At 53.7% G+C, this 17,001-nt stretch overlaps 5 protein-coding genes across 5 annotated transcripts; all 5 read left to right on the top strand.

Moving 5' to 3' along the window:
- Window positions 1-206: 206 nt before the first annotated feature.
- QC764_303000 (uncharacterized protein) lies at window positions 207-2,927 on the top strand (the record flags this gene model as incomplete). Its single annotated transcript, XM_062945417.1, has 3 exons — window positions 207-373; window positions 526-2,344; window positions 2,445-2,927. The coding sequence occupies 3 exons, from the start codon at window positions 207-209 to the stop codon at window positions 2,925-2,927; spliced, it is 2,469 nt and encodes an 822-aa protein (XP_062801391.1).
- Window positions 2,928-7,494: 4,567 nt separating this feature from the next.
- QC764_302992 (uncharacterized protein) lies at window positions 7,495-8,169 on the top strand (the record flags this gene model as incomplete). The annotated part of the gene is made up of 2 exons (XM_062945416.1): window positions 7,495-7,887; window positions 8,017-8,169. Exons 1-2 carry the CDS (start codon window positions 7,735-7,737, stop codon window positions 8,167-8,169), a joined length of 306 nt encoding a protein of 101 aa, XP_062801390.1. The 5' UTR covers window positions 7,495-7,734.
- A 545-nt stretch (window positions 8,170-8,714) lies between these two features.
- Window positions 8,715-8,873, top strand: QC764_302987 (uncharacterized protein; the record flags this gene model as incomplete). Its single annotated transcript, XM_062945415.1, has 1 exon — window positions 8,715-8,873. The coding sequence occupies one exon, from the start codon at window positions 8,715-8,717 to the stop codon at window positions 8,871-8,873; it is 159 nt and encodes a 52-aa protein (XP_062801389.1).
- A 1,115-nt stretch (window positions 8,874-9,988) lies between these two features.
- QC764_302980 (uncharacterized protein) lies at window positions 9,989-10,676 on the top strand (the record flags this gene model as incomplete). Its single annotated transcript, XM_062945414.1, is given in 3 exon segments — window positions 9,989-10,061; window positions 10,080-10,158; window positions 10,228-10,676. The coding sequence occupies 3 exon segments, from the start codon at window positions 9,989-9,991 to the stop codon at window positions 10,499-10,501; spliced, it is 426 nt and encodes a 141-aa protein (XP_062801388.1). The 3' UTR covers window positions 10,502-10,676.
- Window positions 10,677-14,400: 3,724 nt separating this feature from the next.
- QC764_302970 (uncharacterized protein) lies at window positions 14,401-15,714 on the top strand (the record flags this gene model as incomplete). Its single annotated transcript, XM_062945413.1, has 1 exon — window positions 14,401-15,714. One exon carries the CDS (start codon window positions 14,401-14,403, stop codon window positions 15,712-15,714), a length of 1,314 nt encoding a protein of 437 aa, XP_062801387.1.
- Between the last annotated feature and the right edge of the window lie 1,287 nt (window positions 15,715-17,001).

Raw genomic sequence — 17,001 nt, 5'->3', positions numbered from 1 at the left:
GTCCGAATCGAAACCCAATTTCTCTGTTTTGACAACAAGGAAAAGCGTTTCCGTGTGAAAGATAGCTCTAGAGAGATAGTCTTGTGTCCCGCTGTCCCGCGATTCGAACATCCCTCCTTCAAGAACGCCACTTACACCTCCCATACACCAACCACAAGCGCGCGAAAGACGACTTTCTCCCTAGAACTCCGATACTCTCACCGAAAATGGCCCCCGACGACCGCGACCGCCACGACTCGGCCCCAGACCTGCGCATCCTCGGCGACAGAATTACACTTCAACCAAGTGGATTCATCGAGCCCCCCAAAGACAAAGATGAAAAAGACGAGGCGTTGATGAAGAACGTAGCCCGCTTCCGCTCCGAGCCGTTACGGTACGCCTTGTCTTTCCCTTTTCCCTCTTCCCCCTTCTTCTCCCTCTTCACCACGGCCATCATCACCAACCAACCATGTCCGGCCTCCCCACCCCATCCCCCTCGGCAATCTCCTTCCTCCCCTCCCCAAGCACTGACCCCTCCTGGTCCAGCTTCCTCCGCGATGTCTCCCTCTACGTGTCCGGAACAGGCTGGCGCGCCTACGACGACGTGATCGGCCAGCCAATCTTCTACAACGGCTTCTCCGAGCACATCAAAACCCAAGTCATGTCCGCCACCGTCCTCCAAACCAAAATCGCCCAGCTCGCCGACCTGCGCATTTCGGTAGAGGAAAAACAAGGCCTCCTCCCACCCCCAAGTTCAGGCAGGGAATACGAGATCAGAAAAGCCAAGAGACGCGCCGAGTTGGTCCAGGGCTTACAAGAAGTCGCCGAGCACCTGACGGATAACATGATTTGCAAGTTTGAGAGCAAGACTTTCATCCGCGGGGCGTACTACCTCGTCACGCAGTTATTGCTGAGGGCGTACCACCAGGGCATCCACGTCTCTAGCGAGGAGGTGTTGAGGCTGAGGAATGTGGCCGAGGAGGCGGAGAAGAAGAAACAGAGTATTATTTTCCTGCCGTGTCACAGGTCGCATGTGGATTATGTTGCGCAGCAGTTGCTGTGTTATCGGCTGGGGCTGGCGCTGCCGGTGGTGGTGGCGGGGGATAATCTGAACTTTCCCCTGGTGGGCAGCTTCTTGCAGCATGCGGGTGCCATGTATATCAGAAGGAGCTTTGGGGATGATCAGCTTTATACGACGCTGGTGCAGGCGTATATTGATGTCTTGTTGCAGGGGGGGTATAATCTGGAGTGTTTTATCGAGGGGGGGCGGTCGAGGACGGGGAAGCTGCTGCCGCCAAAGTTTGGGATCTTGAGCTTTGTGTTGGATAGCTTGCTGAGTGGGAGGGTCGAGGATGCGATCATCTGTCCGGTTTCGACGCAGTATGACAAGGTTATCGAAACGGAGGGCTATGTCACCGAGTTGCTTGGCGTGCCCAAGAAGAAGGAGAACTTGGCGGATTTCTTGTCGGGGGGGTCGAATGTGCTGAGCTTGAGGCTGGGGAGGGTGGATGTGAGGTTTCATGAGCCGTGGAGTTTAAGGGGGTTCATCGATGACCAGATCAGCAGGCTGAGCAAGGTCCCGTCTGCTATCCACGTCGATTGGACAGATACCAAGAACCAGGTCGTCAGGCAAAAACTGCTTCGAACGCTTGGTTACAAGGTCCTGGCAGACATCAACGACGTCTCGGTCGTCATGCCCACCGCCCTCATCGGCACCGTCCTCCTCACCCTCCGAGGTCGCGGCGTCGGCCGGGCCGAACTCATCCGCCGGGTGGAGTGGCTCACGGAAAGGGTCAGGGCCAAAGGCGGCCGCGTCGCCCACTTTGGCAACCTCCCACTCTCGGACGTCATCGAGCGCGGGCTCGAAGTCCTCGGGAAAGACCTCGTCGGCGTAGTCGAAGGCCTCGCCGAACCGACCTACTACGCCGTCGACCGCTTCCAGCTCTCCTTTTACCGCAACATGACCATCCACCTTTTTATTTCGGAAGCCTTGGTCGCAGCAGCGCTCTACACAAAGGTCAAGCAGGGGGGTGGCCCCGCCATCCAGGATATACCCTACAAGGAGCTCCGCGACCAAGTCCTCTTCCTCTCCTCCCTCTTCCGCGGCGAGTTTATTTACAGCGGCGAAGGCCTCCAGGTGAACCTTGAGCGCACCCTCGCCGGCCTTGAGGCGGACAACATCATCATGATTGAGCGCGACGAGCAGCGGAACATAACCAAGATCGGCCTCTCCGACGCGGAGCGCGCAGCCGGCCGAGAGAATTACGACTTTTACTGCTTCCTCATCTGGCCGTTTATCGAAGCCTCTTGGTTGGCAGCCGTCTCGCTGATGGGTTTGACGCCACCCCTGGGACAAAAAGATGACGTCTGGATCCAAGTCTCCCGGGCGCAGGATTCGGCTCAGTTTGCATGTTTTCCCCCCTCCCCCTTCTCCTCCCACCAGCTTGCTAACATGTGTTCGACAGTTGGGCAAAACCCTCTACCACCAAGGCGACCTCTCCTACTTTGAAGCCGTAAACAAGGAAACGCTCAAGAACTCGTACCAGCGGTTTGAGGAGGAGGGGATCATTCAGGTGGTCAGGTCTAAAGACTCGAGGATCCCCCCGAGGCTCCGGGTGTCGCCCGAGTGGAGGCCGAGGAGGGATGAGGTGACGGGTAACTTGACCGCGTCGGGGAAGCTGTGGGACTTTACCGAAAAGATTGCTTCGAGCAGGAGGGAGGGGAAGAACAGACGGGATGGGGCGACGGTGAGTACAAGAGTGATCCGGTTGACGGATGAGCTGGGGCAGAAGCTGTGGGAGGAGGCCGTGAGGGGGGTGGATGGGGGGAAGAAGGCCAAGGGGTTGAATGCGCCGGCTAGGTTGAGTGCGGAGGAGGAGAGGGTGCTGGAGAGGAGTCAGAGGGAGAAGAAGAAGAGGAGGACGTTGGAGGGGAGGGCGCATTTGTAAAGACAGCAAGAAGCCGGGGTTGCAGGACGGCTGGGGGGCCAAAGGACAGAAGAGAAATGTATTTACGTTGGAACGATGGTACATAAATGATGACATTGAAGACTTGAAGGAGGGACTCCATGATCCCAGCAACTGGTAGAGTGATGGTGCAATGGTTCCATACAGTTGAAGGCAACACAACAACGAAAATTGTTGGCATTTTGGATGGTCAGCTCATCACCATTTTCACAGCAAGCATAGACACACAGGCATGAGATCCCAAAATGTCACTAACTATGTTAATAACACTATTCCTTAACCGAAGAGGCACCCGAACACAGCAAGCCCAAGACTTTTTCAACGGCTCCCACACCACCACAAACTTGACCCTCCCCCTATCTCGCTCGCTCGCTCGCGCACACAGGTAACGTGCTGGTCGTGCTGGATCCGGAGAACCATGCAGTCATCCCAACACCCCAGGCCGTACCACCAACGACCTGTAGCATTCTCCATTATTTTGTCCGTGTGCGGTACCCAACGGTAGCTCCCTCGCGGGACTATCACAACGTGCCACCCAGGCACCAAGCAACTGGCGAAGCTCTTGCGGGCCAGACCCTCGCGCTGGAGTCTCTTCTTGGGGTGCCGGCTAACTCTCCAAGGAGGGAGCCATGGTGGCTGCTGTGGTCAACTTTGATGGTTTCAGACATCTCGACTGCTTGCCCGCCGCCTCGAAAACCTGGCGTGGTATGATGAAGAAGACAGAAGCTGTCGACCTAACATCGGGGAGATACCTGAGACGGAATGCCTATGCGGGGGCCGACGACGCACTTGGGAAAAGAGGCAGGCGCTGTGGTCATCAGCGACCCATCTTGAATGACAAATCCACGATGGGAAGCTCTCGGTCCCCAAAAGAGGCCCCTTGTGAAGGTATGTCTTGTGCGAGCGCAAGGGTGGCTGCGGGTAGATTGGAGATGCCGAGTATATCTTGGACCGAAAACTGGGTGTCGAGCGTGATGTTGCGACCGAGAAGAACATGCAATGGGTGAATGTCTAGAGGCGAGTTTCGTCGAGAGGCTGTACAGGCTTCCGACGTGGCCATCATCTGTAAAGGCAACTTTGTGAGCAGTCGAAGTGGTGATGGCGGGCGTGAATGTCGACCTCTCAAGGTAGGAAGTGCTCAGGCCCGAGACGAATTGCAAGCAATGGAGGCCGGTCAGCAAATCTTGGTTCAGGATCCACTGCTTCAAAGGCCTTGCTGAGAGATGACAGGCAAGACATGGTGTCGTCTGCCCCCCGCTTGGTGGTTCACGAGGTGATGCAGGTGGTGGACGGGTGCCTGTGCCTTAATCAGAGGCGGTTGGCTTCGAGGGCAATTGTTGGGCTTGTTAACCCGTCGGGGCAAAATGCAAAGCTTCTCATGCCCATCGCACCCTGGATAGCGAGGCAGGTGGTACTTACCGAGGCATGCGTGCAGGCCAGATGAAGTCAAGTTGACATATCGCATCGCCATGACTTGGATGCTAGACGTCTCCAGCGACGGCAATGCAGAGAAACGCTCGCAAGTGTGCAGGAGAATGCACGCCAGATGGCTTCGGACTCGCTGAGAACAGAGATGGCAAACACTTGACCTAGGGCAGATCGTGTGGCAATGGGCTTCTTTGGGGGTCTGTGTTGGAAGCCTGATGGTCAGCCTCCGCTTTGAAGATCGAGTCCTTCCCCATTGCATGATGGGTTGGGAAGAACAGACGCACCAAAAAGAGAGCAAAGTGTGAAGATACACCCCCTTGCCTTGGCCCCTTGCCAAGGACGTCCTTTTGGCATGACACAAAGCACAGTTCCTGCCAAACGACGGCAAAGCCTTGTAGCTGCTCGATCCCAGGCCAACGAGCGTTGCGAACTGCAGTGCAAAGCCCCGTAGTGCTCCACCTGAAGTGATCAGAGGCAAAGGGGAATCGGCATGTCTGAAGATGGAAGCCTCTGTGGCAGCGAACGAAGCATGAAGGGAAGAGGGATGGCCATGTGTCAGGTGTCTAGTCGGGAACCAACTGTCAGCTACCATATTTAAGTCCACTGCAGGAACGGTGCACTAACATGTTTGCTGGTATGTAAAGCTACCAGGAGGACACTGAGACCCTTGTCGAGGTCACGGTAGTAGGATTGGCGAATGATTGCCGAGGACAATGAAGTGTTCTCGACGTCGGAGGAACTGACTGCCAAGGGCTGCCATTTTTGAGGCTGGGAACAAGAGAATTGGAGGAGACGATTCTTCGCCACGATCTCAAGTCATTGAAGAAGAACATATTTAGGAAGGACAGGAATGGAGGTGCTGGGGAAATTGCTTTTTGAACCAGTAAACAGGTGTAGAAGGGTAGGCAATTGCAGGAGACAGAGCCGAGCGACAGAAGATCCTGGAAGGGAAGGAAAGGGAGTGTCAAGATGATGTGAAGAAGAACAGGTGCAGACTGCCTTCCCTTTCCACGCCTGCATCTGTCACCTCGTCTTCGGGTAGTGATGATCTTGGGGATCGAACGATGCCAGACACTGTCCAGTGCAGTGCCTTCTATCCCCGAGACAAGGAATGGGTTGGTGATCCGGCACTAATACCTACTACGTAGCAGCTCTGTTGCCTTTCTGGCCCATTTCATGTGCCTTCGCGTGTTTTATGATGTTGAAAAAACCGGTGCTGGGGTATCACACAGGGCAGGAGTGCAACGTTTGATTACCAAGTCACGGCAGGCAGTGTGTCCCATTTCGTCTTCTTTTTATTTGGGCAGTACCACGGCAATGGGAATCTCAAGTCTATATTATGACACGCTCATATATCTTCAAGCTGTTGCATTTGCCTTGTTCTGTTGAGATATTTGGAGATCTCTCGAACGTACCCGGAGGCTTCCAGGTTCCAGTTGATTGTAAATGTGACTTGCATTTCCAACTCCCCAACATAACCAATCTCGGGGCACCCATTCAGTCCCGTCAATGATTTTATTCACAAGCTTGATAAGAGGTTCCTACATGAATGCACTGCTACCAACAAGATGTTGGGAGCCGGGGTTCACTCTTGCCAAATGGCACCGGAACCAAACTTCAGCAGCAGGAATCTCGGGCAGCTCCCTCAACAGCAATTCCGGCGAGGGATTCACCACACCGGTCTATGCCGCAAAGATTGATAAAAACACCGTGATCAATGTTGTTTTCCTTGGAAGGGTGATATCTTGCGATTCACAAATGCAGCTGAACCAGCAGTTCCCACGGCGCAATAACTCATGCGTCCTTTCAAGTAGAACAGTCCCGGAACTGTGGTAAATCTGCATGGGATATCACACCATGTTGCATTGGTAACAGCGTTGGAACTTTGGTAGGCATGTCGTTGGTTTACAGTAGGTATGTTGTTTGGTTGAGGTGAAAGAAGCTTTATTTTGCCAGAGTTGGATTCTTCTTCTTGGCGACACTGTTGACACATGATATCCCATACCTTATTCGACCGTCGAAAAAAGATACCTCTTTTGAATGCGATGACATTCACATTTCCGGCAGTGAGGTTCTATGGTGAACCAACGGCAGCCACAAGTCATCACCAACAGAAAATGCGTGGTTTTCGACTTCTGGGTATGACTGCACTATGCATGACTTTGTGGCTGGCTGAGCTGAAGCGGTGAATTCCACCAACGTCAGCACTCTTCCTGTGAGATCACCACTGTTGATCTTTTTTTTCCCTGATCTTCAAAGCTCCCGCTTGGCTGCCGTTTGGTATCCACAGCGGGGCCCACCCATCAGGGTTCTCAGGGGTGTGAAGATCTCCAGAGCCTATGAGAGCCCAGACGGACGCTATTCCAAAGGTTGTGAGCTAGGTCAGGGTAAGGCAAATTACACGCGGTCAGCTGCCATCAGCCACTAGGATAGCCACGGACCATCTCCTTGATCAATCACCGGCCAATGGATCACCAGGTTGCAAATGATGAAGACCTGAAATTGCCAATTCTTGGTAAAGGAGAGCGTGACTTTTGAGAGATCAAAGACAGGAATCGGGCTCTAGTCTTCTATGATTCAGAAGCCCAGCTCGAAAAGAGGAAGGTCAAGTCTAACATTGATGTGCTGCATGCGCTAGTCGTGCCGTTTCCGCGCCGCCCCGCCAGTTGCTGACGACGGGACCCCACTATTCCGGACTTTGTGTAAGCGCTGCCCAGGTGCTCCAGACGGCGGTGCTCTGTGTGGGAGTCCGATGCTGGTCAGGAATGTTGCTTGGCGTTGCTTGGCTGGGCTGGAATGAGGCTGATGAAAGGCATTGTTGTTTATTTGGAAGAGACAGTCCGCTTGGAATTGATGTGTTGATTGGTCAGCAAGCGCCCTGAAGCTGTTCACAGTTTCTCACCACACTGGAAATTGGTGGCTCAAAGGCCCAGACGCCCAGAACAGTGGAACCAGTTCTCTGCAGGGTTCGCAGCACCACTAGCTGTGGAGACCTTCCCCGCGTTCAAGAATATCGCTAGGGCTGTGCTATGGCGCTATCCCCATTGTGGCTTATGGCACCATCGGAACCTACCCAAATGGGACAGCCCTTGGTAGCATTCCAACCATTCCACGCCAGGAATGGAGACATGAGCCATGTCACTGCATCAAGCAAACGCCGCCTGGGCCAGACGCTGGTTTGTTTTAAAGCTCCACGTTTCCCAAACATGTGAGAGATCCGGTGCTCTCAAGCTCCGATCCATCTTTCGCGCCACCTCGAGCTCCCCTGACCCTGACGTCCTTGGACATCTCGACCATTGTCGGCAAAGCTTTGACCGAGAATCAAAACCTCCCAACTCTTTCGTCCCACAAAACCACCAAGATGGGTTGTCTCAGCACTCTCAAGATCTGGCGGAAGAGGGGCCCAGCTCCGAAGCCAGTCGTCACCCATGCCAAGGTGGTCCACACTACATCCAGAGACAGTTCCCGTTCAACGGCAACCTATGATGAGAAACACGCTTCCATCGCCACCGAGGTACCAGGACCCCTTCCCATCCCCCCTTCGGCTCGTGGTGTTCCCATTCGTCGGGATGTCAACCCAGCCTACTCGGCGTATTCCACACCAGCGGATCCTAGATGGACAGACTCATTGACAGCAAACCAGGCATCTTCACTTTTACCGTTCGAGGAAGCGAGACTCGAGGAAAAGGAGGCCGGAGACCCCGAAGTAGCCAGAAGACGAAGGGCCGAGGAAGAAAAGAAGAGGCAGGCCGAGAGAGAAGAACAGGAGCGACTGGATTTCTTTCAGATGATGTGAGCGCCTCGACCTCGAAGGCACAACACACATACACACACACACACCTTTTTTCCAGACATATGGTTGCCCTCGGCCCCGTCACTGTCTTGAAACACTCGCACTCGGTCCCAGCGTCGCAACTGCAGCTGCATTCTGCATGATACAGGCTTGGGAGCCGACATACATTCACTATATCCGCGGGTCCCCCGTGTCTGACGAGCTATCTCGGTGGTGGCTGGCGCCATTCCCCGCCTTCCACCACCCACAAGCCGCATGCGGCAGTTTACAACAAGCCACCGTGGGGTACCAGACTCGGATTCGGCGATTTTGATGCATTTTCGTCAAGTCAACTGAGACAACTGTTGTGGGATCCACCGGTGGTGTGGTTCCAGGCGCGAAGCTCACCTTCTTTTCTTCGCCCCAGCTCGTGGTTGCTCGGTTCTTCCCCCAGTTCAACTCGCCTTTTGCTCAGTTCGTTGCCTCACTTCGACAATCACCCATCGCCCCAAACACCAGATCGACCACGCTACTCCAAGCTACAATCTGCAACTATCCATCAAATCACGATGGTGCCTCCTTATACAGCGGAAGAGAAGCAATGGCTTCGAGTCCATTTCGACGGCGAGTTCAAGTTTCTTATGGCCTACGGCCTCAGCATCTACGACGAGGATGAACGGGCCGAGGGAAGACTTATTGCACGCGCGATGATGGCGAATGATGGGTGATGGGGGGTCGATCTTTTGAAGGGTTGAACTGGCCCAGTTAGCGTGTTGACTTGGGGTTGGCATCTGGGGCCTGTTGTGGCAGGGAAATCAAGGGCATGGGCCAACGAAGCCACTTCGTCGGTGCGTTTTTGGGTTCGGCCTTTTCAGCCACACCAAGGTCATCTGGTTCGGCATGGGAGGGATATTTAGGCTCGCAGGAAGCCACAGGCGTTGCGAATTCAGGGTGTGGACATCGAGATATCCTACCCTTGCAATGCTTCCTGTAAATGCATTCCTTTTGTTACGGCCATTATGGCCCGGATGAAAACAATCAACTCTTCATTCAACTTTCTACGTGCCCTTTTTTTTCTTTTTCTTTTTGGCCGTTGGCCCTGGACACCATGCCTCGCCATATCCCATTACCTGACATGCTTTGACTAGTGACTGCTATTCGATATCATGGACTTGAAAGATGGTCGAGACGCCTCTCAACTATCCTCCAAGGCCTATTAACTATCTTTCCACGTCTTCGTCTTCATCCCCACCGGCAATCCATCCTTTTGTTCATCACATGCCTAAGAGTTTTAGGTGAAGCACAAAGTGTTTTCTGCTTGCTTCTTGAGTTCTGGTCAATGAAGGCTTGCGGGGAAGGAGAGAAATCCGCTGTGCTGCAGCAACGAGTCAGACAGTGAGCAGCATAGGGATATCGCTGATCTTCTGGCACTTGCGCAATGTTGTGGGACCATGGAGCCAGTGGCTTGAGGAACAGCGAAGGGGGCTTGATAGGCTCACCTTAGTGAGTCCGGCACGAAGTTGGTTTTGACTTGTGGAAGTCCGCTCCCGCTTGACGGACCTGTTCTTCTGTCTTTCTACATACCTACCTACCTTGGGGGTGTCAGGCGCGTAGTTAGAAGGCATTAAGAAGTAGTTGTTAATCATCATTATGTCTTGTTCCATGTCAAATGGGATTTTGTAAGTGTCGTTCTCGTGATTCACAAATCTTCGGGTTTGGATTTGGCCAAGGTGCTCCAAGTTGTGTTCTGGCAAAGCCCAATTCCAATCTAGTCAGCCCCCGAACCGAGCTTCAAGAAAGCTAACCACACCAAGATTTGTGACAGTAAAAATCTCCCTTTTCAATGAGTTCTCAAAACTTCCCGGCTCGCAACGTCTGTTTCGCCTTTTCAACCATCCACCTTCCATCTGAAACGAGTCTTTAGTGCCAGTCAGTTCTCAACACGTCACCCTCAGAGCCGCAGCGCGACCTCGTATCCCGCGACTGGATCTACTCCCCAAGATCCAATATCCCGTAAGCAGTCGCTGGCTTAATACCCACTCTAACCTACCTGCGGTAAACCCACACTCACATCAACCATAGCATCGCTAGCGACAAAGGCTGGTTCACCTCCCTAGTACCCTTCCAAAGCCAAGTCACACACACCACCTCCGAAAGCAGCTCACCTGTCACCCTCGCCGTCTCAGGCATCGGAGAAGTTTCCGTCAACACCAAGCAGAACACACGCTGCAAAGAACACCCCTATGAACCAGGCACCTCGTCCGATTTTACCTTGAGGATCAGACGCCCTGTTTTGCTCGTGCCCGACTTTTGGCTACCACATCCTGACGCACAGTGTCCATCGTTCGGACAGTAACTTGCACGGAGATGACGGGCCGCATTCTGTCTCGTCGCTGGGACCTGGCGGGGGTTTTCATTGGGGCTGGTACGAGCAGGTGATGCGGATGATGTGGGATCAGTTTGGAATAGACCCTCAAAATGTCGAGACGAGAGGCAGCAAAGAGACCAGAGATGCCGCCGCCGCACCCGGGAGGACTAGACTCACGAAGGAGGCTCTCGCTGCCCATAAAAAAGAGAGGAGAGTTGTCAAGAAAAAGACGAGAGCTCTTGCTTACATATGGCGGCTCGGAGAAGGGTGAGAAGTCATCTGGACGGCACGGCAATCCTCTTGCAACCAGAGGCGAACCTTCCAGCTGGATGGAATGATGGTTGACTCCCCGCCAAAGGTTGAGGAGACGGGGAGTGCGTTGGAATGGCATGGTCCTCCGGAGGTTAGGAACAAGCGTACCTGAATACAAACGTGTGTTTTAATGACAAGAGTCTACCTACCTACCCCAACCTCACCCTTCCCACCCCCATCATCATCATCTTCCCCTGTTGCTCTCCTCCTTCTCGGCTGCGGATAAAACCTCGACAAATCCACCCTCGTCGTCCTCTCCTTAACAACCCACCACCGAACCACAAACATCACCGGCCCCAGGAAAACAGTAACCAAAACCACCAACCCTATCGTCAAGCTCACCTCTCCCACAAAAACGCAGAGAACCGCTACCAAAGCAGCGTAGATCGCCTATCCATGGTGCCAAAAATCCCACGATCCTATTCCCGTGAATCTTCTCCCATGCCCATCCAAAGGCCTTGTGAGCAGGCACAGCAGCCCCCATCTGGAACCTTTCTCTCAGTCCTTACCCTCCTTCCCACTCTCTGTATCCTCCAGCTTATCGTCGGACTTCTCAGCACGATTCGTAGTATACATGCCAACAAGACAAATCCAATCGCAGTAACGACAAACATCCACACCCTGGGAGGGGCGTCTTCTAGCTCTTGAAGTTGCATACCAAAACAGCGCAGCAGCAAAAGACGTGGGAATAAAAACAAAAGCCAGCTCCGTCAAAACCGGGTAACATCTTCAGCCTGGGCAATGCCCTCGTTTGCTCTCGAGAAGTGACGTTTCCGCGCGGAGGTGCTCATGTGTACGGACACACCTAGTCACAACTGTCCTGGATTTCTTGCTGAAGCTTGATCACTTGAGGATGTGTCGCTGGCGCTGGTATGTGTGTGCGTGCAGAGCCCCGGGAGAACAGGCTCGAGATCTTCAGCTGTTGCCAACGCGAAAGCAAAGAACTCGGCCAGAGATTCCGAAAGCCGGGGCAACTCTCGCTGGGCCCAGTTGAGCAGTTCTCTCCAGGAGTTCGAGGCGTTCTTGCATGAGGCGCTCGCTGGTTGTGCTGGTGGATCATCTCGTCAAGAATGACCGAGAGGTGGCGAACAAGGCACATCGCGTCGATGCGGATGACTTGTAAGAGGGCCGGCGCTGGGATGAAGGTTTCGAGCTAGTCCAGTCCTCCTGGCCGTTCCGTCGTGGTCCGACTTTGGGTGTTTCTTCGTGACTTCTCGTTTCATAAAATCTTCTCTGTTTCGGTACTGCCCCTTGAGAGTGGTTGGTGCAAATGGCAGTCTCCATGTTGCCCGCCGGAAAGGCGTGTGTTCAGATCGGTGGATTTTCGCAGCAGCATCGACACAAGAGTCACTGCGGCGCCGCTCGGATTCTTGTACTACCAGAGGGAGTGGATCGACAAAGTAAACAGCTTTGACAGCCATATCAGGTCAGTTCTACCTAGCTTGGTTGTGGCGAGGATCTCTTGCTTACTCTGTTCGGCCGGTGCAGTGGTACTGCCAACAGACCAACGCTTCCGGAAGTACGTCACTTGTTGCTCCCAGACTGCTGTCGCCATGCTATCTTCAGAGCCAGACGAGCTTCGAAGCTTCCACTCTTGACGGGAGACATTGGTTCACGCAGATAGGATGTGATCAGTCGAGACACGAGGACCCTTTTCCATGTCCTGGGGTCCGCATCCTCGCAACTATCGGTCCCTCGGTACCCTGGGCGGTAGAGCTGTTCTTCAAAGACATCAGGGAATATGTCGAGGGCTAGACCTAGCGTACGGATTGATTTCGGGGTCGGTATCCTGGGAAAATAAGGTGTGGGACTCGTTGTGGGGAAGATCTAGCGGTGGTACATCCTTGGTGACCGGCTTCGCCTCGCTGTCAGGAGCAGTGCGTTCAAAGAAATGGCTTTGATCATGCCAGACCTGTAGAATATGTTGGCCAGTAGCATTGTACACCACAATGATAGTCGGCGACCCCCTCGAAGGACGGAATGTGTTTTTCCAGTGGCGCATATGATGTTGCTTCCACCGGTAGCGCGTGAAATATGTGTCTTCATGTTGGGGGCAGAGAAATAGAGGGGTTGGTGTTGCTGTTCACATCGATATCGCCTTCCTTTCTCTGCTGAGATTGGGACGGACCGGAGCCTCCCGGGCTGTCGCCATTGCCGGCTCGCCGGACGGGAGTTTGCTCATCATTACTGCTATTTTCGCGAATGCAGTGATGTGAACCATTTCGATGCTCGGGGTCGGAGGCAGGGGAGTTCATTTCCGGTGAGTACGCAAAAGCAAGAGTCCTCCATGCGGACGTTTTCCAGAGCATCTCTCTGATTTGTAGGCAAGACGTATGCCTCTAAAGGGCGTATCGACCACGTTCACGAGCTGAGCCTGGGTTAGCGTTGGTGGAGAAAGATCGGAAGTTGAACCAACAGCACCTCACGTCCTCTAGGTATTCACGTGGGCTGGTGGCACGCTGCCCTCGACACCGCTTTCCGAGTTCATGGAACCCGAAACAAATCAGTCACTTTCAAGCATTGGGCACAATGGCTTCACGAGAAGGCAATAGTCGGAGTCCCAGTTGGCTCTTGCGGCTGCGTTCCTTCCTGAGATTTGCCTGGTTGCCCAGTTTCCCAGAGCTTGAAGCTAAATCGATCCAGCCCTGCCTCCTCGGCCTTGATGTTCATTCTCGCTCTTCTACTAGCTACCTTCAGTAGTTGGTGTACGGAAAAGGAATACGATGACAACGGCGTTGAAGTGGACGAGCGACAGGTCAAGCCTTTCCCTAACAATTCTTTCGCCAAGGCCTGTGTTTTGCCTGCCTTCGTCGGAGCGGTACTGTCGTTAGTTGCTGCCCTTTGGCAGCACTCGGCCGCTGCATCAACCGCGTCCACCATCACCTACATCAGTGGTGGTGAGATTGAAGCAACCATTGGAACTGCTGCCACGGCCTTGGTTTGGACCACCTGTGTTGTCTGCTTGGTCATGTTAGGGACAGTGTCGACCGTCGTCGTGTCATTCTCCCGATTCTGGGAATGATTTTGGATACATATAGGTACCCGTAAGGTACCTGATGAATGAATACCTTCTATATCTATGAAAGCTCATGACGAATTTTGTGAAGGAACAGGGGGTCACCTCATAACTCCTCACAAGTAGAACAGCCAAGTCCTTCGCCAACCACAACAAATTGCGATCTTCCCACAACACCAGACCGTCACTCACTTCCACACCACCGATCTGCAGTGCTGCACTATTGATCACGAAGTACAATTCTCTCCAACACGAGCGTCGCACATTCCTGGTTTCATCATGCTCTGCAATCTATCCAAAAATAGCAACTTCCGGCAAAATTCCCCGAGAGACATATGATCCCGCTCACCCGGTTATATTACACCTCGCTTGCCTGTTCAACGGGACACCAAGGCCGATTCATACGGCCCTTGGAATGTAGCGATCTACGAGACTTTGTCTAACCCCAGCTTTTCCTGACCGACGATCCCACGTCCTTATAAGTCCAGTTTCCCTCCCGCTTCGACACCCACCTTTTCTCTCTCCTCAAGGCTATGAGGCCCTCCAAAATACCACCACAATGAAGCTCCTCGCCTTCCTCCCTCTCGCCAGCGCGAGCATTGTGATCCTCCCAGGCGGCTCCCCCCTCCCCTACCGCCCCTCCACCAACATCACCCTCTCCTCCGCCTCGGACCTCCTCCGCCAATCCGCCCCAAACGAATTCCCCAACTCCACCGTACAACTCCTCCTGTCAGCCTACTCCGGCACCCTCGAGCCCGCCGCCGCATCAACAAACTTCTCCTCCCACCTCCCCTCGGGCGACTCTTTTGTCAGGAGCGCAATCCAAGCGTGGGGCGAACACCTCCACCTCGTCCTCCGGCCGGACGAAATCTGGTTCACCATCTTGACCCAAATGAACTTTTACATGGAAACCCACGCCGAAGCCGTCCGCCACCTGTTTGTCAAGCACCAGGGTCAGGAGGTCATCTTTATTGAGGATTACACCTGGACCGACGTCCTCTGGCGATTCAAAGAAGAGATTCAGAAGCGGGTGCTGACGCCCTGGTTGGAGGAGTGGATCGTCCCTGGGTTTTCGACCACGACGGACAACGATGTTATGACGTCCAACATTCTGATGATGGGGCTCGTCAAGGCTTACTTTCGCTACGAGGGCGGGATTATCTGCGGGCTTCCGTCTGTCACACTGGAGGGGACGAGGGAGGATTGGGTCAAGTTGGAGAAGAAACTGGAAAGGCTGGAGTTTTTCGGGGAGGAGCCGAAGGAGTATAAACGCCGGTTGGCGCCGATTTTCAAGAGGTTTGTCAAATCCTGGGATGAGCCTGACTCGGCCGAGACGAAGAGGTTTTGGAATAGTATTGTTTTTGCGAGCTACAGCAACATCTGCGGTGCCGCTCCCCTAGACGTGAGCGGTTGGATCACCGGGTTCTTCTACTGGGATGAGCAAGGGCAGCCGTGGGGGAGAGGGGGACGGTCAGTGGTCCAGTTGGATGGGGTTGACTACTGGAGTCAGGATATTACCCGGCTTCCCGTCGGGTATGCCAGGGCGCCGTTTATCATGAGGGATTTTGGGGGAAAGGATCGGTTTGAGGCATATGTTGCGGCGGGTAACTTGGGGAAGAAGGTGATGGAGGGGTGGCCAGCGGGGTACGAGGCTGCGCTGGAGAGGTCAACCGGGGCGAAGGTGGATAGGGAGAGGTTGAGGACGCAGAGGGGGGGTCATGCTACGCTGAGGCCGCTGTCGGCTTGGATGCTTTATGGACCGTTGGCGCATAACGCGACGAAGACGTACAAGGCTGCGGAGGCGGAGTTGGGGTTGTTGGCGAGCAGGACGAAGGCGAATCTTGGGGAGACTTGTGCGAAGCCTCAGGAGTAGGTAGGGCTGATGTTGGAAAAGGAAAAGCGTTCTTGTAGTGGTGTTGTATTGTCACTCTCACCATTTTACCTGAACCGTTTCGCCGAGTTTCGTGCGACGCTCTTTAACTCCGGTCACATTGTTCGAGAGGAAAACACCGTATGAATGCCAAACACCAGAATGAAATCCCCCGACTGCAAGTCTGGACAGCCTGAGTGCCCCTCACGGCTTTATGCAGTCTAATATCTCAATCATTCCACCTCTTCCTCCGCGATTCCTCTTCCAGAAAGTTGGGGGGGTAGCAATTGGGACCAGCCAAGGAATCCTTCCATGTTCAAAATTTGGTTGCGTGAGATTTCTGGTACCGATGACGGTTGTCGATCTATAGGTCGCCGAGATCTGATAAGAAAACTCTCTGAATGCGACAGTCCCTCGGAACATAATTTTTTCAATAAGCATGGTGAAACACATGCACAACAACAACAACAACAACAACAACATCGCCTCTTATAGCAACAATGTGGCTGGCAGTCCGGGTGGCGGTGTGTACACACGCCCACCACACCTCCGAGTTCTATCTTGGCATATGCAGTGTTCGAATTTTCGAGGAGGGAGAAGCGGAAGAAAGAGTCCTTGAACAAAGATCCGGCGTATATATCCACTGCGTGGGGTACAAGATCTGGAGTACGGAAAGTTTCAAGCCACGGACTGATATCAACACTTTTTGATACTCTCACATCTATTGGTCAATTCAAAGCCTTCATAGGCAACACCTAGCGCGCCATCTGGCTGGGTCTCAAACGCATGCAGACTATGTACACTACACAGTGCCAAGAGACATACACCTACATAGACCGATGAGACCGTTGATGTCCACCACCCGGAAGCTGCCCGTTCGGAACACATGGCACCGGGGGCATGATTTGTTTCTACACACACATGTACATAAGGGTCTGATCATAGTGGAGAGGAGGGCTGAGTTCCCTGTATAAAAGCGGTGACCAATCCGTGGCCGAGGTTATCCTCAGCTCTTTGGTGAGACGTGATATGAGGCGGTAAAGTGGTTCGGCGGCTGAAGGCGGGGTTAACGGACCAAGAACATCATGATCGATGCCGGCCCCAGGTTCTAGATAGCCGAGCATGATGCGCGTTCGCGGATGCCGGCTTCAGCAAGGCCATTGCGGCTGTCAGGAGAAGGAATTGGGGAAGCTGATTGCTGCCAGTTGTCAGTGGTTGCGTTGCCGACTTGGGCACCGCCTGGTGATGGGTTGCACTGAGCCCAATTCTTGGCCGAGGCACGGCCCGCTA

This window comes from Podospora pseudoanserina, chromosome 3 (assembly GCF_035222485.1).
Source record: "Podospora pseudoanserina strain CBS 124.78 chromosome 3, whole genome shotgun sequence".
NCBI classification, from domain to species: domain Eukaryota; kingdom Fungi; phylum Ascomycota; class Sordariomycetes; order Sordariales; family Podosporaceae; genus Podospora; species Podospora pseudoanserina.
This window is presented reverse-complemented; position numbering and strand designations above follow the sequence as displayed.